The 22453-nt window shown below is 34.9% G+C and overlaps 1 protein-coding gene across 1 annotated transcript; it reads right to left on the reverse strand.

Moving 5' to 3' along the window:
• Positions 1-1124: 1124 nt before the first annotated feature.
• Positions 1125-5474, reverse strand: LOC107827150 (autophagy-related protein 18a). Its single transcript, XM_016654230.2, has 4 exons — positions 4321-5474; positions 3154-3361; positions 1606-1732; positions 1125-1460 (listed from the first exon to the last, which is right to left on the reverse strand). Exons 1-4 carry the CDS (start codon positions 5245-5247, stop codon positions 1370-1372), a joined length of 1353 nt encoding a protein of 450 aa, XP_016509716.2. The 5' UTR covers positions 5248-5474; the 3' UTR covers positions 1125-1369.
• Between the last annotated feature and the right edge of the window lie 16979 nt (positions 5475-22453).

Genomic DNA, 22453 nt, shown 5'->3' on the forward strand with positions numbered 1-22453 from the left:
TGATCAGTGAAGAGGGAAATTAGAAAGTTGTATACTAGCTTACTTATGGAGATATTCCATCCTTTGCATATGTTATGAGGAGTAAGGAAGCAAATATTATTTTATGGGATCTTTGGATATAGCTTGTGATAGGAGACCACCATTTGAGCTATTAATCTCCTCTTTATGATCAACTCCAATTGTTTGGAGTCTCTTCAAGTCTTGCTATTGCTATTCTCTTCTTTTTCTTCCCTCATCTCTTTCCTTCCTCCATTAGAGCTGACTTTGAAGTATTCCACGAACTACTAGCTTAGTTACAGCTTCTACTGGAGCTTGCGTAGCAGTACAATAGTACAGTGTCCGTTGGTTCAAAATGCACAATTCAAGGGACGCCATTTGGGTGTTTTTTTAATGCAAAGATTGCTCTATGCTATTGACGAAGTTAATAAAATTCACTAAGTGTAAGTATCGGCTTTCTCCTAGAGAGAGGACTGGAAAATTTTAAGGTTAGCCATGATTGAGATGCTCAACTAAAACGAAAACTAGTTGGACTTGCAGTCAGTATATAAATGGAGTAATGGACGGGTTTTAAGCAGCGACCTGTTTAATTTCCTGATGGTTGCTTGCTTAGCCGTGTTATTGGCACTTTTAGTTGCCATTTGTGGTTTCTCAATATTAGCTACCATATTACTTGTATGTTAAATTTGGTACTGAACAACTGTATGTATTAGAAGAGTGAATTTATATGCGTACTATCAGCCGAAAAACAGAGTTAGTTGAACCCTTAAAATATATATGATAGGACAATACCAAAGATCATACTGAGAAATTTTAGGAGTCGTTTGACACAATGGTAGAATATTGAGGATATCCCATAGAATTAGTTATCCCACCTCCTATATGGGATAGCTAATCCCACGATTTTAGTGTAAAAGTTATCCCGGGATTAGCTAACACCCCAAGCCAAGCATGAGATAAAGTTAATTCGAAACTTTGTCCCGGGATCATTTTCGTTTCCAATGTGTCAAACAACCCCTAGTCACTCGTTCAAGCTCTGGTCAGAGCTTCTATAGAGACGAGTAAACGTGGCCCTGTTGGGCGCCGGATGAATAGCTAAGTAGATACTTCAGTAACGAGATGACAGATTTGCCCATAACAATATTGTTATCTGGCACTATGCACAGCATCTTATGTACAGCCAGAAGGTTGTTACGAAAGCCGACCCATTCTTATCCTCTTATATATTTACATTTTTTGGATATATGTATGCACATTCACAGTCACTACAGTGCGCCCCTCTGAATTTATAAACAGATAACAGTAACAACAAAAGCGACACAAGAAGGGTAGCAAACAGAACTGTAGCATGGACTCAACTAGCTTTCCCAAGTTAGAAGTTCTCCTCTGGCTTTAAGAAACTGTGATGTTCCAACAGGGTCATCTCCCCACCAGCTGCTGCATCAAACTGGCATCGGTAGAAACTGCATTTCCAATTTATCAAAGCATAAATAGTTGAACTTCCAAAGAAGCGATCCACTAGTCGCAAAAGTTGGGACAAAGTTGAAAAAGAAATAGCGACACGGTCCCACCAGGATTCTTCCTGGAAGTACTTACTAATAACCTTACCTGCCATCCATGCCAAGAATCACAACAGTATTCTTTTGGTGGCCAAAGGCCACAATGTGCTGCAGACCTTCTGGCAATCGGAACTGCGCCACAGACCACTCAGAGCTGAAATACTTTGGTAGCACACCTGTGTGGCAAAACACCACAAAGGTAACTGTTAATAAGCTTCGAATATTGAGTTATTGACAAACTTTCCAACTAATTCTTCTGCACTGTCTCCAAAAAATTGTCCGTCCTGACTCCCGAGTCTATTAGCAACAAAATTACAAAAACCTAAAGACCTATACAGACTGTTTGAACTAAGAAAGATGTGTACTCTATTCGCAACCGTAGAGTATACATCTGTTTTTTTGGTTTTATTCTCAAAAGAAAAGAAAGATGTGTATTCTAGTGAATTGTTAAACCCTACACAAGGTATAACCCATTGATTTTAAAAGATAACTATCGAGGAACTTCATTTCCTAGGCTCTAGTGGGCAACTAGCTGGCTGATCACTATGGGGTTGTAGGACATTTTCCAAAGATAGAGAAGCTTCCGATACCAAAAGGGAACTTAAATCCAAGACCTGAAAAATGTTTCCATCCATATCATTCATATTTCTTTTATTTAGCTTTAACTACACTCTGAAGCAATCTATTTCTCCAATTTTACAGGAATATATGCCATGAGATGCAAAGCAGAAAGATAATCAGTAACCTGAGCTGGAAGAGTGATTCCCCACATTGTTTCTGAAGAAATTCCAGGAAATATCACTACACACGCAGATTGCTCACTTTTATCCTTTCCATACTGTTAATTTATGTGATCCACTAACTTAAAAACTTAAAACTTCTTTTTTTGGGATGAAGTAAGACACTTCCACTAAAAACTCAAAACTTTTTGAGAGGGAACAGTTTTAATTATTTATATAGGTCTGCAATACGCCCCCTCACATGCAACCTGAATTCCTTCTTTGTGGCAATTACATGGAAAAATTCTTGTTAAATGAGTGCCAGTAAGACTCAAACCCACCTCGACTTACTCTCGGCTTACTCTAATACGACCTTGAATTGTGTGAACCACGTCATGTAAAAAGCTTAAGATGTTTGAAAGGGGACAGTTTCATTTATGTAGGTCGATAACAAATACTTTTAGTTTAATGCAGAGTAGAGTCTTCCTCTCATACTTCAATGCAAAATTATATTCAGCAAAATTATATTCTCTTGATTTATGATCAAGATGTTAACTGATATCACTGGTGCAGTCCTTACTCTAGGGAGCAAATGTTACCCTCTCTTTCTCCATGTCAAAATTTAGAAAAGTTGGCATATCTTATCAGAGCTACACACACACATTGAAGCATCAGAAAGGCCTCCATAGAAGGATTTGATGCTCCTTTCTGAAAGAGTTTAACTGCATGCAGTCGATTATACAAAAAGAGGCTTCCACGTCATGGAGTTCTCTGAATAACTAAGCTCACATTTACTGCTACAAATAGCATGCACTTCCTCAGGAAGATTTGCATTTAAAATCAAGTAATTAAAGAGAAGAATATCACAGGCTCATTACCTCTAATGAAGGAGAGATGAGACACAGCTGATGGAGATGTAGCATTTGACTCAGATGCCCCTCTTGGTCTATCAACTCCTAAAGCTGCTGAATCAACCTTTAGATTGAACACATGGACAGTTCCTTTATCACTGGAAACAGCTAGCCATTGTGCAGTTGAAGAAAAGGCAAGGCTATAGATTTCTGCTCTATCTGCGCCTCTCCTGACCTGTATTAAACGAAAAGAACATGATTAAGATCAAAGACAAAAGTTCACATTCCATTTCCGAAGTGGCAGTTGTTAGCAATAACACACCAGACATGTTCATTGGAAATCAAATGGCATTCAAATCTTCAGTGAAGTGGTATCACAAAAAGGCATAAGCAATTAATGTACAGATTATGTCTGATGCAGAGTCTCAATTATTTGACATAGTTGCCAGTCCTTCAAAAGAGGAAGAGACAATAAGCATTGACAGGACAGACTAATATTTTGATCGTGTTTCATGTATGAATACTGTAACAAGCCCCAACTAGGACATCAACCAACGTTTCATCTCTTTCATACTTTTTAGGGAGACTGGTTATGAAGTTACCCCCAATTTTTCTCAAGTACATGGAGGCAACTTTCGTTGACATATATGAAGACGGAAACATCAATTCCCGGAAAGCCTTACATTGTCAAGCAAATCATTTGGTTTTGCCAAAAACAAGCAGCTACTGAGGCAAACTGATTCTCTAGAAAACTAGAAAATGCATTTCTTTGCAATTCTACTATATATTAATGCGATATACAAATTATCGAGAGCATAAAGCTAAATCTTTGCACCACAAGAAATGAAAGCAAAACTGGTTCTCTAGAAAACTAGAAGATACATTGGCTTTGCAATTTTATTCACGCATTAAATCCATGTTCAAATTATCACGATACTTAGAAACTAACTTCTTGAAATAATATCAAGTTAAATCCACTTCATCTCTATCTTATCACTTCTATACCCTACCAAAAATTATCCAGATAAAACATTTTCTTAAAGAAGACATTTTCCATGAAAAACACTTTTCTCTATACCCAACACACCCTGAATTACTTCTTGCTCAACGGGGAATTTGGCGTCACCATATTAACCATGTAAATAATAAAACAATTTAATAAAGTATGACAATTAATTCAGAGTAAGTGTATACCTCTTGGACCAAAGATCCATCTAAAGTATTGAACACTCTGACAAGAGTACCCTTACTGCTAGCAGTAGCCAGTAACCTCCCATCATTTGTGAGCGCAAAACACACAATCCTCGAGTCATGTGCCATTATAAACTTGGTCCTCTTCGACGCGTAATGCTCCACTCTCACCTGACCCTTCTGCAGCCCCGGACAAACCAGAACCATCGATCCCGATACCTGTGACACCTCACACAAACCCTTAGGATTTGCCACCGTCTCAATCTGATGTAACAGCTTCAAATCCGCAAAGTTGTAAACAAATATCTTCTGAGCTAAAACAACCACAATTCTATCCCTTCTTAGCCTCACGGATTTCACCTCGGATCGAAACGACAGCTCGCCGATGCACCTGGATTGATGATCATCCCATATCATCACCTTGTTTAAAGGATATTGAGGTTCCGGGCCACCTCCAACCAACGCCAGAATATTGCATCGAAAAAGCATCTGAACAACACAAATTCCACCTCCGCCATTAGCATTACCGGCAAAATCGCGGCGGAAAATCTCGCGAAGCGGGTCGCAGTTGTAGATCCGGAACCCGCGATCGGTGCCCGCCGCAAAGCAACCGTGATCCTGGTTGAAGGAGAGGTAAAGGATATTCGGTGTAGAAGAATCAACGGGAAGAGAAATTGAAGTAGGATTAGGGTTAATATTTTGTACGGTAGTAGTAGTAGCGGCGGCAGCAGGGGAGGTAACGGAGGTTTCAGCGCGGTGTTCATCATCATCAGCTGTGGCGGCAGTGATGGCGGAGGAGATATCGGAGAGGTCAGATAGAAAGGAACGATCACCGGATTCTAGAGCCTGAGGTGAATTTTCCGACATGTGAGGGGAAACGAAAGGGTTGGAATCGGGCCAAGGGGAGGAGGAAGGGAGGGCAGAGGTCATGGGGAAAGGGCGGAGAACGGTTGTAGATGGCGGAAGAATTGCGTGCTACGGTGGAGAGAGAGAGAGAGAGAGAGAGAGAGAGAAGAGGATGAGAATGAGTGATTGCAAGTGTAAGGTAGAAGCGAAGTTACAGAAGGTTCCTTTTGCTTTAACTTGGGAGTTAGAGACATTCTAGTGCTGCTCTTCTGTTTTGTTTTACTTCTTCTACATTAGTAAGGTTTCTTTTCACTTTCAATTTATGACTGTATTTTCATATATATACATGTTTTTAACTTTAATTATATTAGTATTCAGTTATGCGCTTTGCGCGTGTACCTATATAAATGAATACATAAATTTTAAAAATTACATACATATTATTAAATAATTTATTTTATAAAATAAAATTTAAGATTTGTTTTAAATAATAAATATTATTCCCATTAGTTAGCTTAACAAATGAAGGAATTATATTTAGAGCTTTATTGTGATTTATCCGGATTTATGTCGAAATAAAAATTGTTGTTTTTATGTGACTTAGAGCCCGTTTGGATTGACTTAAAAAAAGTGGCTTTAAAACATTGATGCTTAAAAGTACTTTTTAAGTGCTGGAGCTTGTTTATAAATAAGCAGTTACGTGTTTGGATAAAAATGCTGAAGCTGAAAAAAAGTTGTTGAAGTGTTTGGCAAACAAGTGCTGGTAAGCCCTTACTTATGTTAAAATGACTGAAATATCCTAAAAGCTGTTAACACTATAAAAAAGATGATTATTACAATATTTAATTCTAAATTGATGCATATACAAATAATTTATAATTTAGTTCAATTTTAATTTAAACTGAGTACCTAAATATAAATTATTTATTTAAATAATACACAACAATTAATTAACCAAAAAAATAATTTTTCGCTCATAACTTTAAATTCTAGGGTAACATGTAAACTCATTGATAGACTTTGATTTAAAATATAGTTTCACCAATTAAAAAAAGGAGGGATTCAACAGCAATTCTTTTTTAAATGTCATGGAACCAGGGAAAAAAACTAAAAGAACAATGTTTACAAAATATTAGAATCTGTCAAACATTTTATTTATAAAGCTAGTGTTAGCTTTACGGTTAAAACATCAACGAAATTGACAATTTTTGAAAATGACAGCAGAAAGATTGAAAACAACGATTAGATGGCACAGAGATTTAATTAGTAAGGGAAGGGTAGTTTTAAAGTTTAGAAAAAGTAAAAGGGATAATAGGGTAAATTACTTGGTTAAACACAAGGAGCTTGTAAGCCAAAAAATAATAAGTTGGGTCTATTGCTTTAGGCTTGTTTTGGGTATTTTAGCTTAAAAGTATCTGGCTTAAAAATACTTTTATGATTTATCCAAACACTCAAATAAGCCCAAACTTGCTTTTAAGCTGGTTTGACCAGCTTTTAAGCCAATCCAAACACTCTCTTAATATTGAAAATAAAATATAAAAATATTTTTTATCACAATTCTTTACAGATTTGACAAATAATACAAATTAAAAATAAATTAAAAAAAGTTGGCGTAATATCTCCTAAAATTTGATAGTGACAAATTTTAACGTTTAAAGAATGACTAATATTGAACTAATATTTTATAAGAAAAAACTTAGTATAAATATTTAGCGAGAAGTTTTCATTTGTTGGACTGAATGCAAGAAAAAAATAAATAACAACTCATTTATAACTGGTTGTCTTCTACAATTTTATCTTATTGCTAATTTGTACTTTTTTCGATTTGAATCTTAATTTTATACTATAATTGATTTTGCTATATTTATGATTTCTTTCACCATTGATACTCTTCTTATAAAAATAAATTAAGTCTTTTGTCAATTTAACAAATAAATTTTCTTATATGATAAATTTGTAAATTAATTGAATTGGATTTGCTAATAAGTTAATTCAATAATTAATTATTTGTTCTAAACATTAAAAGAAATAACTTAGTTTTTATTAATTTAAATTCTAAATATTAGCTTATTCTAATTTTTAAATATTTGACAATAATTATATATTTTTTTCCAATAAGACTTCGATTTTCAAATAGTAAGAAAAATCACATGTTTTGAATCTTTATTTGAGAATTCGTAATTGCTAACTCACGTTTTGCATAGTAAAGAATCTCATAGGAATAATTCAATATAACTCTAATATTAATGGTCTTTAAATAAGGAAATCTATATAAGGTAAAAGTGTTATTCGATTTTAAAGTCCCTTCCTACCTAGTTTAATAACGAAAAATATAATAATAAAATTTTAGGTGATCTTAAAATTATTAAATTAGAAATAATTAAATAACTATTTCGTCTAATATAAAAAAAAATTAAAGGGTAAAATAAGGGAATAACATTTCACTAAGTGCCTTTATGCTTTTAATATAGTATAGATAGATAGATAAATATAGATATAGATTTAATTGCTCTAATGATAAGATGTACAGTTGCCCCAATATTTTGGGACGGTTCTAGTTAAATCTATCAAAATGTTAACGTACCATTTCAATAAACGGAAAAAGCAACCAAAATTCAAAATAACAAAGAAACAATTAACAGCTCATTTATAACTGGTTGTCTTCTACAATTTTATCTTATTGCTAATTTGTACTTTTTTCGATTTGAATCTTAATTTTATACTATAATTGATTTTTCTATATTTATGATTTCTTTCACCATCGATACACTTCTTATAAAAATAAATTAAGTGTTTTGTCAAGTTAACAAATAAATTTTCTTATATGATAAATTTGTAAATTAATTGAATTGTATTTGCTAATAAGTTAATTCAATAATTAATTATTTGTTCTAAACATTAAAAGAAATAACTTAGTTTTATTAATTTAAATTCTAATATTATCTTATTCTAATTTTAAATATTTGACAATAATTATATTTTTTTTTCCAATAAGACTTCGATTTTCAAATAGTAAGAAAAATCACATGTTTTGAATCTTTATTTGAGAATTCATAATTGCTAACTCACGTTTTGCATAGTAAATAATCTCATAGGAATAATTCAATATAACTCTAATATTAATGGTCTTTAAATAAGGAAATCTATATAAGATAAAAGTGTTATTCGATTTTAAAGTCCCTTCCTACCTAGTTTAATTACGAAAAATATAATAATAAAATTTTAGATGATCTTAAAATTATTAAATTAGAAAATAATTAAATAACTATTTTGTCTAATATAAAAAAAATTAAAGGTTAAAATAAGGGAATAATATTTCACTAAGTGCCTTTATGCTTTTAATATAGTATAGATAGATAGATAGATATAGATTTTATTGCCTAATGATGAGATGTACAGTTGCCCCAATATTTTGGGACGGTTCTAGTTAAATTTATCAAAATATTAACGTACCATTTCAATAAACGGAGAAAGAAACTAAAATTCAAAATAATAATTTGTTAAAAAATTTATTTTGCCTGTTTTTCGCTTTTGGTTACCAAATGATAACTCTAACGAAAATAGACTAAAAAGATATAAAAATTATGTATAATTTGGATTTGACCAAAGATTTAATTTTATTATATTTAACTATTTAAGTTCAAGCATAATTTAAATTATTTATAACGAAACAAAAAGGTTAAAGACTTGAAAAATAAATATGCGTGATGGGGATTTGGAAAAATATAGAATTTTTTATTATAATTAACTATCTAAGTTTGAGACCAAGAATAATCAAATTATTTCTATCAAAATAAAAAGGGTAAAGCCTTGGAAAGAAAATTGCCTACGGTTCCTAGCATGGTTAAAAAATAAACTTGGAAACCTAGAAGGATTTAAGAAGAGTCCTCATATTTAGGATTTTGTATATAGTTAAAATAAGGAAGTATTTGATAAACAAATTTTTAATTGATTTCAAAGTCCAAAATATTAAGGAAATAATTAAATGACTATTTTGTCTAGTATGAACTATATCTTTAGAGGGTAAAAAAGGCTTTCAAAGTCCAAAATATTAGGGAAATAATTAAATGACTTTTTTGTCCAGTATGAACTATATCTTTAGATAGTAAAAAAGGCGAACGATATTTCGCTAAGAGCCTTCGTGATATATATATATATATATATATATATATATATATATATATATATATATATATACTTTCATTTAGTACAGTATTTTCATATGTATATGTTTTTAACTTTGATTATATTTTAGTTTTAAGGTTTTCTACTTCTCTTTATCGGTATTTAAAAATTGACGAATTTATTGTTTGTGTGATTGGATTAAAATTATTATGATTATCATTAATGTTTAATATGTTATGGCGACTAAATCTAATAAAATATAATCCAATATACATCAACCATATTTTCATAACATTATACATTATTTTATTTACCTTTTCTGATATACTGTTATTTTAATCTGAATAATTATTAGCATTAACATTTTACTGCTTTTTTAACATTAGGTGACGTGAGAGGTTGGCCATAGAGAGTTTGAGAAGAGGTCGAGGGTAGGTCTAAGAAGTATTGGGGAAAGGTGATTAGACAGGACATGACGCTGACTGAGGACATGACCCTTGATAGGAGGGTGTAGAGGTCGATGATTAAGGTAGAAGGTTAATAGGTAGTTTATAGTTGTTCACCCATAGTCTTAATAGCATGCATGTCCCTTTATATTCTTAGATAGTATTGTATTCCCTGTTGCTATTATTTGGTATCACTTATCCTTTATCTCTCCCTTTTTCTTTTATCTTCCATCTTTCTTCCTTCCTTGCTTTCCTCTTCTTCTTCTTGCCCTTCCTGAGCCGGGGTCTATTGGAAACAACCTCTCTATCTGTATTAGGTAGGGATAAGGTCTGCGTACAAACTACCATTCTCAGACCCCACCTGCTGGGATCAAACTGGGTTTGTTGTTGTTGTTGTTATTATTTAATTTTTTTAAGTTCAATTATATTATGATAATATGCAAGTCAAACACTGATAATAAAGATTATAAGGCATCGACATATATAATCTATCATTTAAATTTTAAAGAAGAATCTACAAACATTGAGCATCTAGCATCTTCGGATCTTCGCTCGCTGCTATGGGCTGGGCCATTTGGTTATCTTATGAAGCTGTGAGCCAACGGGCTACCCTTTATATAGAGTCCACATTTTCAATATATATATATATATATATTATGAATATTTGAAATTCGATTACTTTATTCCGTAGTGTTTTTGTAGATTCACAAATTAACAGTGGAACTATATGAAGAGATTTGCAGAACTTCCTCTTATGACGCAAAGTTAAGAAAAGGTTCATTTATGAACCATGATTAGTACAATCAAGGGCAGCTCAAGCACATATTTGGCCTAGAGCCAAAATTTAACGTGAGGCCTAATTTTTTAGAAAAAAGTTATAATATCTATTTTTTATTTGAAGTCTATTTTTCTAGTTTTTTGAGATGTAGAGTTGTTAATAAATTTTTTATAATCAATTTTTTCTAATAATTCCTTTTCAATTGTATAGCCAACTTAATTAATCCTTTTTAACAAATTATTGATCTTAAAGAAGATTATATCAATTTTAATTTTGAAAAACTTCTTTCCGATGAGGCAACTGTTGTAGGAATCGTTAACATTATTTTACAAGCATTTGGAAAAGAATCAAGTATTTTTTATTAAGTATATTAATTAGATTATTATCTTTTACTGTTAGGATTGAAACAATCAGGTTCACGCGGAAGTTAGCAAAGCAAACGTTGAACGACGATAAGTCTGACAACAAAAGAGAAATGTACCAAAAGAGACACAAACATTTAACGTGGTTCGGTCAATGACCTACGTCTACGACGGAGATGAGCAATCTACTATATAAAATGAGAGTACAAAATATCGAGAGAACAACCTCACGAAAAGGCAAACACAAGTGACACACTAACACTTGTCCCGTAAAGTTCCCCAACTAAACACGACTCTCAAACCCATATGACTATATTGTGGATGCTACTGAATGAGAAGGAATGATCCTCAATTTATAGAACTCCAAACCTTTTCCTACAAGAAAAGGACTAGCCAAATATGGAAAAATTATATTTTCTTTCCAGGAAAAGAAAAATCTAATTATGGTAAATATTTTGTCCTTTCCTTATGAGATAGGAAAACTAAATATGGTAAGAAAATCTGGACAAACATCTAATAATTCTCCCCCTTGGCCTGAATTTTCTAACAAAATAAACTTGATCCACCTTCTTAGCATAGCTTTCAACAGGTCACATTTCCAAATTGATAGGTTTTAAGTTTAAGTTTAAATGATGATAATATTATCTTATGTTATATTTTCAGGACAAACAAAAAGGAAAGAATAAAGATCATTAGCAAGATTGTTACTGGTTTCAAAATAAAGGAAGAAGGAAGAATTAGTTACTACATTAATGGTCAATTAAGAAGCAGATTGATTCATTCTCAATCAAGAAAAGAATGAAGATTCAGTTACAACATTAATGATCAATCAAGAAACAGATTGACTCAATCAAGGGAACTCAGATTACCAATCATGTTCACTCCAGTTTCGAAGAACACGCTTACGGACTAATCTCTCCTTAAATTTAGCTGTAACAAGGAAGGTCACATTCGAATTTGGGTCCGTCAAAGAGAAAGATTCAAAGAGGCACCTTTTGGGTCAAATCCCTTAACTAAAGATCTTATGCCTCCAGTTTCAAAAAGGACTTAACGACTCTTTTCTCTTGTATAAAAAGGCTGCTCTCTCAAGGAGAAGATCAAGCAACTACAAAAAGTGTATTCCAAATCTGTCTACTTCTTAGTTCAAACACTATAATTTTGAGTTATCAGTATCTCAAAAGATAGAGAGATCTAGAGTACAAAAGAAAGTTGTGTCAATTGATTAGAACTCAATTGCTGATTCTATACGTTGGTGGTAAACACAAAAACCATCAATCTTGTAATTTTATTCAAAGATCTTAAGGGAACCCTTGTGACCCAAGGGAACTGGATGTAAGTGTCACACCTCCTTTTTACCTACACCCCCGGAAGGGTATAAGGGAGTTTTTCCAATTTAAGGACAACCGAAACAGGATTGTTTATTAAAGATTCAGAGTCACCACTTGGGATAGTTTATGGTATCCCAAGTCACCGGTTCAAATCCCGAATCGAGGAAAGATTGACTATGTATTACAGTCCGCGAACCAGAAATTCGGGCAATGAATTCTATTAACCCGGGAGAAGGTGTTAGGCATTCCCGAGTTCCGTAGTTCTAGCACGGTCGCTCAACTATTATATTGACCTAATTATCTGATTTTAAAAACATGTTTAATCCTATGTGCAATTTTTAACTTTTAATCACTTTTATTTAATTAGTTAAAGGAAGATTGCAACGTCATTTAAAATATGTTTCAAACCACGTCACATAAATGCACCCGTAGTCCGCAACACATTTTATCTAACGTTGAGATTTGGATTTGGGTCACATAAATGCGCACCCGAGTTTAAGGAGGTAAATTATTAAAACAATGCGCCTAAAGCAACTACGTGTTTGCAACTTTGCGAGGGCCATGAAAATTCGCTAAATGGCATGCCTCGATCTCTAAGGATAAACAAGATTAATTAAAATGATGGCCATGCAAATTGTCATTTTTGTTTGGAACGACGCACCTCAATTCTAAAAAAAAGAAAATTCAAGCTAAATGTTTGGGGGCCATAAATTATTTATGTTATTGAATATGGCTCGCCTCAACTAGTTAATAGTCTAATTAATTAACACTAAATGTAGCTAAAGGTTCCATTTAAACTAACTAAGATGACTTATACGAGGGAAAACTAATCCATTACATAAAAAGGCTTGAGCTAATACAAGAGGACTTATAGTCCAACAAAAGAAACGGACCAGATCTCGTTCAAAGGAACTTTCAGAATTGGGCCTCATAATTGAACACAAATTCGGAGCCCTGCAACTGCGAAGTGAAGTTTCAAGATCGAATCCCTGAAGCTTTAAACACAAAACAAGATTCCGCTTTGACAACTAACTAACATGCAACTTTAAATCTTTAACTCTTCAAATTAATCTTCAGAACTATGTTGGAAGGAAACATCAACGAATTCTGGAAAATTGGCACTTAACAACCGGAGAATCACAATACCCATTATTAAATATTGAACCATCAATTAAACTTAGACTAAAGGCCACTTCAAACTTAAGCTAATGAATACTCCAAACCATCAGAAGGCAAGTTTTGACAACTAAAATGGGAAAGCAGAACGTGAATTGACTGTGTCAGCCCCAAAATTTGAATTAATGGATTTGAATCATGGCCAAGCCAAATAACTTCAACTAATAAACTAAAATCCTTATTCCTTAATCACATCAACACATTTAAAAGTCCAAACGGTCCTAAGTCATTACTGTCACACCTCCTTTTTGCGCGCCCGCCCAGAAGGGTAGAATGCGCGGGTGGAGTTTTTTCCAATTTAAGTGACAATATTCGAAATGGGATTATTTATTTAATTCAGAGTCGCCACTTGGGAAAGGTTTGGTTTTTGGTGTCCCAAGTCACCGGTTTATCTTGAATCCCAAATCGAGGAAATTTTCGACTTTTCCAAATGAAGTCTGCGAACCAGAAATTCTAAGTAAGGAATTCTGTTGACCCGAGGGAAGGTGTTAGGCACCCTCGAATCCCGTGGTTCTAGCACGGTCGCTTAAATTGTTATAATGGCTAAATATCTGATTTAAATACATGTTATGACTTACGTGCTTTTATTAAGTTTAAACCACTTTTATTATTATCACTTATTTTTATAGAATTGCAACGTCGTGAAAATGCATCTCGAACCACGTCACAATCAATGTACCCGTAGTTGTTAACACATTTCGACTTCGTTGAGATTTGAATTTGGGTCACATCAATGTGCACCCGAATTTAATAATATAATTTACTTAAACCGTGCCTGAAGAGTCTAGCGCGTTATTATTTAGTGGAAAACCGTGAGATTCACTAAACAGCCTAGCCTGAATTCTTAAATATTTATTATGGTTATTTATCGAGGGCCCCGCAATTTACATTTTTTATTTGGCGAGGCTCGTCCCTTTATTTTAGAAAGGTATCCTACAGTGACTACATTTCTACTATGTTTGTCTCTAAAAAAGATGATACTAAACTTACTTGTTTGAACAAATACAGACTGAATCTTTATTATGTTTGCTGAACCTAAGTTTGTTTGATTACCTGATTGAATATTTATGAGGTGAGAGTCACCTCATGCTTTGTCTTCATCGAGTGAACGCGCTTATTAATTTGCTAAGTGAGATTGCAAGCAAACTAACAACATATACTGAGTTATATTTAACGTCCTCCAAGTTCTGTTTTTTTTTAACTCTAACCTATTTGAAATTGATAAACGAAATTGGCTGTTTTATTAGGAAAATTACTACTAATTGAACTCAAAACGACTATTAGTTTCCTTCAACAATCATCACATTATTTCGAAACAAGGAATCTATACCGAGACCCGATATCGAACCTATATTGGAACACATAATCTGACAGGAAAGCTGGCCTTCATAGCCAAACTCTTAATGTGACTGCATGAGAGTTTGTTTGGGATACATTTATCCCGGACCTAGTACCACAAATTTGTCAATTCAGTGGTCTAGGCAAAATACATACAAGTGCTTACCGTGACTCTATGTTATACAGTCATAACTAAACCAAACAGAGTGTTATACTGAACTGAATGTATACTAAATCAAACATGCTGTCTATGTCATACTGTCATTACTATTGAGCCATGCTATCTAACAGTTCATCTTAAACAGAATGTATGCTAGTTTATACAGAATATTTGCAGTTTGCAGTAAAAATACAGGCCCAACTAACATTCGAACTATCTTTTACACCAATGCTATAACATAAACTGATGTTCATTTCTTTATTTCTGCTTCAACTTCAAACTTTCAACAATACATGGTTCAGAGGTTGTGTACCTGGGAATATTTGACAATTGAAGAAGAGGGCAATCAGTAGAGTACAATGACAACAAAATGCAGCAGCAATCACAGCACTATCAGTAGCAGCAGGGCAGAATAGCAGCAGGCAAAGCAATACAGCAAGAAACAGGCTCGAGTGCAGAAATGCAACTATGGCCAATAGAAAGCAATAGCCAAATAACAGCAACACCCAGTGGAGTAGAATCAGAACTCCAGACAGACCAAACCAGTAGTAAACCAATGAAAACACTCGACTAATAGACACAACTGGAATTTCAAAGAATCAGAATTGATTTGAACAAGTTGAACAACTGAAACCCAAATAATAATAGGAGGAAACAGTTTCTGATTGTTGGTTGTATACCTTCTATCTCTTAACCTCTCTCTATCTGTGTTTGTGTTTTTCTTTGTATTTCAGCTCTCTTTTTCAAAAAATTCCTCACAGTCTGTCTATTTTTCTTTTTCCCCTCTCCAATTCTGTCTCTTTCTACCTCTTTTTAGCTCTTAAGGTCCAGTGTGTGTATTTTCTTTCCCCTCTAATTCTGTATATGTCTGTCTATCTCCCTGTATGTCTATCCCCCTTTTATAAGCCTTCCTTAACCCTTTTAACAACCTGTTTGGGCTATCACAGTACCCTTCCCATGTGCCTTCCCATTTTCAGATTCCAGTTAGTTATTTAAGTATTAACCCCATCATTCCCTTGGCAGGCTTAACTTTAAAAGGCTTAATATTTCTTAAACTAAAGCAAGGTATGGGGCAGTAGAATATATCTGACAGCATATGCTGTCAAACCATTTTAAAATTAAAAGCCCCTTTACGCAGGCCACAGGTTGTGCACAAAGCACATGAGGTGCACCAATGCACATGCTGTGCAAGAGTGCACATGCCCTCCAATTCAGCATTTAAACCAAACAATCCTTTTTACATTACTGATCCAAATCAACAACTATAAGTAAACAAAACTGGTTCTTAATTGACTCAACAAATGCTTAGCAGAAGTAAGTCGATTTGTTATTGTTCGGACAGTTGAAACTAATTGACGACACATGTCGACTCGACTATATTAGCATTAACATACACAATCATAGCCAAAAATCAGACATTCAAAAGTATAGGACACATGACTCGACTTATACTGATTAAACAGAATTATGCTTCGAGGAATCAGTTAGTCAGTACAAATTTGGAATACAACCAATACACATGCCTTATCAGAATAGGAGGGGGGATTCAGACAAACACAGAGGTTCAAGTAAAGTGGACAAACAGAAATCGATAAAATTAAAACAAATATGAACAGACCTTTAAAACAAATCACACGGACTAAAACAAATAAAGGAAAGAAAGCAGACTCACCTTAAACTTTAAAAGTTTGAACTTGGATTTGGACAGACCTTTCTTAAGGCTGAATGGACTTTAATCGGAGTGTTTCTCAGATGAGAAACACTTCGATTAAGGTCCATTAGACCTTAATCTCTTAGGCTCGGACGGACATGGGCCAGTGATGAAGAACTACAAAGTTCCAAAACTCAGATCCGGGATTCATGTTTCCCTGGTCAGATTCGGACCAAACCAAGTATGGTTTGGTCACGAGGGGGGTCTGGGGAGTGTCTGGTGTGAAAATGGGGTTAAACTGTGTAGATTGAGTTTTGACTCGAATCTTCAAATGAAGATTCGAGAAGGTGGGGAGGGATTCGAACTACATGGTTATCAGATCCATGTTCAGGATGGCAAGGGGATTCTAGGGTGTTAAGGGGAAGGTCACCGGCGTCCATGCCGCCGACTTTCATGGCGAAGAGTACAGGGGCGACTAGGGTTTGAAGGGGACGGGCTTGGTGAAGACGAAGGCTGGGGTATTGGTTAGGGGGGGGGCAGGGTAAGGTTATGAACTTATATAGTTAGTGGGTGGACGGATCTCGACCGTTAGATCAATTTAGATCTACGGTCTGGATCTGATGGTTAAATGGAACGGTGTCGTTTCAAGTGTTGAGGGTTTGGGTTCGGTCCGGGTGTAAACGGGTTGGGTTCCTCAGTGGGTTGTGGGGAATTGATCTTGGCCGTTGATCACTCTGAGATCAATGGCCCAGATCAGGCACAACCCAAACGACGTCGTTTGGACTCTCTGGGCATCAAGTGGTCTGGACCGGGCAGGCCTGGGTTTTGGGCTGAGTTTGTTGGGCCAATTTTAACAAATTGGCCCAAGTCCGGAAGAAGAAGGGGTCTTTTCTTTTTTTTTTTTTCTTTTTTTTTATTATTTTATTTCTTTTTCTTATTTATTTTAAAAACTAAACAACAAAAAAAAATCAAATTAAAATTAAATACACACTCAATACAATTATTTGCACACACACTAAAGATATTTCAAAACAGGTAAAATCAAACAAAACAAAATCGAGGACAAGGATGCCTGTTTATGCCTTTTCTATTTAAACCATGTTACGGTTCAGATTATGCATGACACGTACACATTTTTTTTAATTTTGTTTTAATAACGTAAAATAAATAAAAATGGGCCAAAGTCACAAATAAATCAACAAAGTGCCACACAGAAATCCAAAAATTGTACAGCAGGACCAATTTTTATTCTTTTGGAGCGACTGTCGCGCAAAACAAAAATCACGTGCTCACAGCTGCCCCTCTTTGTTCGGAAACACGAAGAGTTTTCGTGCAAAGATAAAGTGAGCGTGTATGAGCGATTTTTGCCTATGGACCACTCCGTATGAAGCATGTTTTTTGAAAGATCTGACCGAATCTTGCTTCAAAGATTTCCTACATATCCTGGGCTGAACAGGAATCAGGTCAATGTAGTTCGAGAAAATTTTGGTAGCTGGGGCTACCATGGGATTGCAATGCTTGCTGCTACTGCTGTTGCTGTTGTCACTGCTGCGCCACTGACCGCCTTATTACAACCAAACGAAAATTGGAAACTGAACTAAACTACTTATGTGCATGTCAACTGCTAGTTACAAGATTCCTATCTATGATTCTTTTACGACTTGATCTTGGGTCTTAGCTGATTCTGCTTGTAGACTCCGATCTGAATCTTGATGCTTGCGAGTTGCGGTGACTTGTTTAATCTCTGGGATACTGAGTGAGACGCGATTGGCAGGGTTCAGGACCATAATCAGATGTTGGAGTCAATCCGCCTTCCATCTACTCCGATATCTCGGGACATCTTCTTTCTTTTTCTTCTTCTTCTTCGTTGATTCCGAACTGGGACTCATCTCACAGGTCATTTCGATCCATGTGGCTAGAGGTCAGACCTGCGGGAGAAAACAAACGAACGAAATTTTCTGCCCCAGTTTCACTAGAAATATTTCGTTAATTATTCACCAGGAAGTTTGTAAAATTGATGAAAGAGGATATGCATGCTCAGTTCAGGGTTAGAGCCCTAATACCGATTAGCTGGGGAAAGGTTCAGTTTAGGGTTTAAAACCCTAACGCCGAACAAAGGAAGAATTCAGTTTAGGGTTTAAAACCCTAATGCTGACTAAAAGGAAAATTCAGTTTAGGGTTTAAAACCCTAATGCTGATTAAAAGGAAAATTCAGTTTAGGGTTTAAAACCCTAATGCTGATTGCATGGAAAAGCTCAGTTTAGGGTTTAAAACCTTAATGCTGGCTGAAAGGAAAAAGTTCAGTTTAGGGTTTAAAACCCTAATGCTGACTAAAAGGAAAATTCAGTTTAGGGTTTAAAACCCTAATGCTGATTGCGTGGAAAAGCTCAGTTTAGGGTTTAAAACCCTAATGCTGGCTGAAAGGAAAAAGTTCAGTTTAGGGTTTAAAACCCCAATGCTGACTAAAAGGAAAATTCAGTTTAGGGTTTAAAACCCTAATGCTGATTGCATGGAAAAAAAAGCTCAGTTTAGGGTTTAAAACCCTAATGCTGGCTGAAAGGAAAAGTTCAGTTTAAGGTTTAAAACCCTAATGCTGACTAAAAGGAAAATTCAGTTTAGAGTTTAAAACCCTAATGCTGATTGCATGGAAAAAGCTCAGTTTAGGGTTTAAAACCCTAATGCTAGCTGAAAGGAAAAGTTCAGTTTAGGGTTTAAAACCCTAACGCTGACTAAAAGGAAAATTCAGTTTAGGGTTTAAAACCCTAATGCTGATTGCATGGAAAAAGCTCAGTTTAGGGTTTAAAACCCTAATGCTGGCTGAAAGGAAAAGTTCAGTTTAAGGTTTAAAACCCTAATGCTGACTAAAAGGAAAATTCAGTTTAGGGTTTTAAAACCCTAATGCTGATTGCATGGAAAAAGCTCAGTTTAGGGTTTAAAACCCTAATGCTGGCTGAAAGGAAAAGTTCAGTTTAGGGTTTAAAACCCTAACGTTGACTAAAAGGAAAATTCAGTTTAGGGTTTAAAACCCTAATGCTGATTGCATGGAAAAAGCTCAGTTTAGGGTTTAAAACCCTAATGCTGGCTGAAAGGAAAAGTTCAGTTTAGGGTTTAAAACCCTAACGCTGACTAAAAGGAAAATTCAGTTTAGGGTTTAAAACCCTAATGCTGATTGCATGGAAAAAGCTCAGTTTAGGGTTTAAAACCCTAATGCTGGCTGAAAGGAAAAAGTTCAGTTTAGGGTTTAAAACCCTAACGCTGACTAAAAGGAAAATTCAGTTTAGGGTTTAAAACCCTAATGCTGATTGCATGGAAAAAGCTCAGTTTAGGGTTTAAAACCCTAATGCTGGCTGAAAGGAAAAGTTCAGTTTAGGGTTTAAAACCCTAATGCTGACTAAAAGGAAAATTCAGTTTAGGGTTTAAAACCCTAATGCTGATTGCATGGAAAAAAAGCTCAGTTTAGGGTTTAAAACCCTAATGCTGGCTGAAAGGAAAAGTTCAGTTTAGGGTTTAAAACCCTAATGCTGACTAAAAGGAAAATTCAGTTTAGGATTTAAAACCCTAATGCTGATTGCATGGAAAAAGCTCAGTTTAGGGTTTAAAACCCTAATGCTGGCTGAAAGGAAAAGTTCAGTTTAGGGTTTAAAACCCTAACGCTGACTAAAAGGAAAATTCAGTTTAGGGTTTAAAACCCTAATGCTGATTGCATGGAAAAAGCTCAGTTTAGGGTTTAAAACCCTAATGCTGGCTGAAAGGAAAAAGTTCAGTTTAGGGTTTAAAACCCTAACGCTGACTAAAAGGAAAATTCAGTTTAGGGTTTAAAACCCTAATGCTGATTGCGTGGAAAAGCTCAGTTTAGGGTTTAAAACCCTAATGCTGGCTGAAAGGAAAAAGTTCAGTTTAGGGTTTAAAACCCCAATGCTGACTAAAAGGAAAATTCAGTTTAGGGTTTAAAACCCTAATGCTGATTGCATGGAAAAAAAGCTCAGTTTAGGGTTTAAAACCCTAATGCTGGCTGAAAGGAAAAGTTCAGTTTAGGGTTTAAAACCCTAATGCTGACTAAAAGGAAAATTCAGTTTAGGGTTTAAAACCCTAATGCTGATTGCATGGAAAAAGCTCAGTTTAGGGTTTAAAACCCTAATGCTGGCTGAAAGGAAAAGTTCAATTTAGGGTTTAAAACCCTAACGCTGACTAAAAGGAAAATTTAGTTTAGGGTTTAAAACCCTAATGCTGATTGCATGGAAAAAGCTCAGTTTAGGGTTTAAAACCCTAATGTTGGCTGAAAGGAAAAGTTCAGTTTAGGGTTTAAAACCCTAATGCTGACTAAAAGGAAAATTCAGTTTAGGGTTTTAAAACCCTAATGCTGATTGCATGGAAAAAGCTCAGTTTAGGGTTTAAAACCCTAATGCTGGCTGAAAGGAAAAGTTCAGTTTAGGGTTTAAAACCCTAACGCTGACTAAAAGGAAAATTCAGTTTAGGGTTTAAAACCCTAATGCTGATTGCATGGAAAAAGCTCAGTTTAGGGTTTAAAACCCTAATGCTGGCTGAAAGGAAAAAGTTCAGTTTAGGGTTTAAAACCCTAACGCTGACTAAAAGGAAAATTCAGTTTAGGGTTTAAAACCCTAATGCTGATTGCATGGAAAAAGCTCAGTTTAGGGTTTAAAACCCTAATGCTGGCTGAAAGGAAAAGTTCAGTTTAGGGTTTAAAACCCTAATGCTGACTAAAAGGAAAATTCAGTTTAGGGTTTAAAACCCTAATGCTGATTGCATGGAAAAGCTCAGTTTAGGGTTTAAAACCCTAATGCTGGCTGAAAGGAAAAGTTCAGTTTAGGGTTTAAAACCCTAATGCTGACTAAAAGGAAAATTCAGTTTAGGATTTAAAACCCTAATGCTGATTGCATGGAAAAAGCTCAGTTTAGGGTTTAAAACCCTAATGCTGGCTGAAAGGAAAAGTTCAGTTTAGGGTTTAAAACCCTAACGCTGACTAAAAGGAAAATTCAGTTTAGGGTTTAAAACCCTAATGCTGATTGCATGGAAAAAGCTCAGTTTAGGGTTTAAAACCCTAATGCTGGCTGAAAGGAAAAAGTTCAGTTTAGGGTTTAAAACCCTAACGCTGACTAAAAGGAAAATTCAGTTTAGGGTTTAAAACCCTAATGCCGATTGCATGGAAAAGCTCAGTTTAGGGTTTTAAAAACCCTAATGCTGATTGCATGGAAAAGCTCAGTTTAGGGTTTAAAACCCTAATGCTGGCTGAAAGGAAAAGTTCAGTTTAGGGTTTAAAACCCTAATGCTGACTAAAAGGAAAATTCAGTTTAGGGTTTTAAAACCCTAATGCTGATTGCATGGAAAAGCTCAGTTTAGGGTTTAAAACCCTAATGCTGGCTGAAAGGAAAAGTTCAGTTTAGGGTTTAAAACCCTAACGCTGACTAAAAGGAAAATTCAGTTTAGGGTTTAAAACCCTAATGTTGATTGCATGGAAAAAGCTCAGTTTAAGGTTTAAAACCCTAATGCTGGCTGAAAGGAAAAGTTCAGTTTAGGGTTTAAAACCCTAACGCTGACTAAAAGGAAAATTCAGTTTAGGGTTTAAAACCCTAATGCTGATTGCATGGAAAAAGCTCAGTTTAGGGTTTAAAACCCTAATGCTGGCTGAAAGGAAAAAGTTCAGTTTAGGGTTTAAAACCCTAATGCTGACTAAAAGGAAAATTCAGTTTAGGGTTTAAAACCCTAATGCTGATTGCATGGAAAAGCTCAGTTTAGAGTTTAAAACTCTAATGCTGGCTGAAAGGAAAAAGTTCAGTTTAGGGTTTAAAACCCTAATGCTGACTGCATGAAAAAGCTCAGTTTAGAGTTTAAAACTCTAATGCTGGCTGAAAGGAAAAAGTTCAGTTTAGGGTTTAAAACCCTAATGCTGACTGCATGAAAAAGCTCA

The sequence above is a fragment of the Nicotiana tabacum genome, chromosome 7 (genome assembly GCF_000715075.1).
Source record: "Nicotiana tabacum cultivar K326 chromosome 7, ASM71507v2, whole genome shotgun sequence".
NCBI classification, from domain to species: Eukaryota; Viridiplantae; Streptophyta; class Magnoliopsida; order Solanales; family Solanaceae; genus Nicotiana; species Nicotiana tabacum.

Excerpts from the sequence above, each read along its gene's own strand:
- LOC107827150 (XM_016654230.2), bottom strand. The coding sequence starts at position 5,247 with ATGACCTCTGCCCTCCCTTCCTCCTCCCCTTGGCCCGATTCCAACCCT. Across the intron at positions 3,362-4,320 it reads ATGGATCTTTGGTCCAAGAG|GTCAGGAGAGGCGCAGATAG; the intron begins GTATACACTTAC and ends CGTTTAATACAG. Across the intron at positions 1,461-1,605 it reads ATTCTTGGCATGGATGGCAG|TTTCTACCGATGCCAGTTTG; the intron begins GTAAGGTTATTA and ends TTGGAAATGCAG.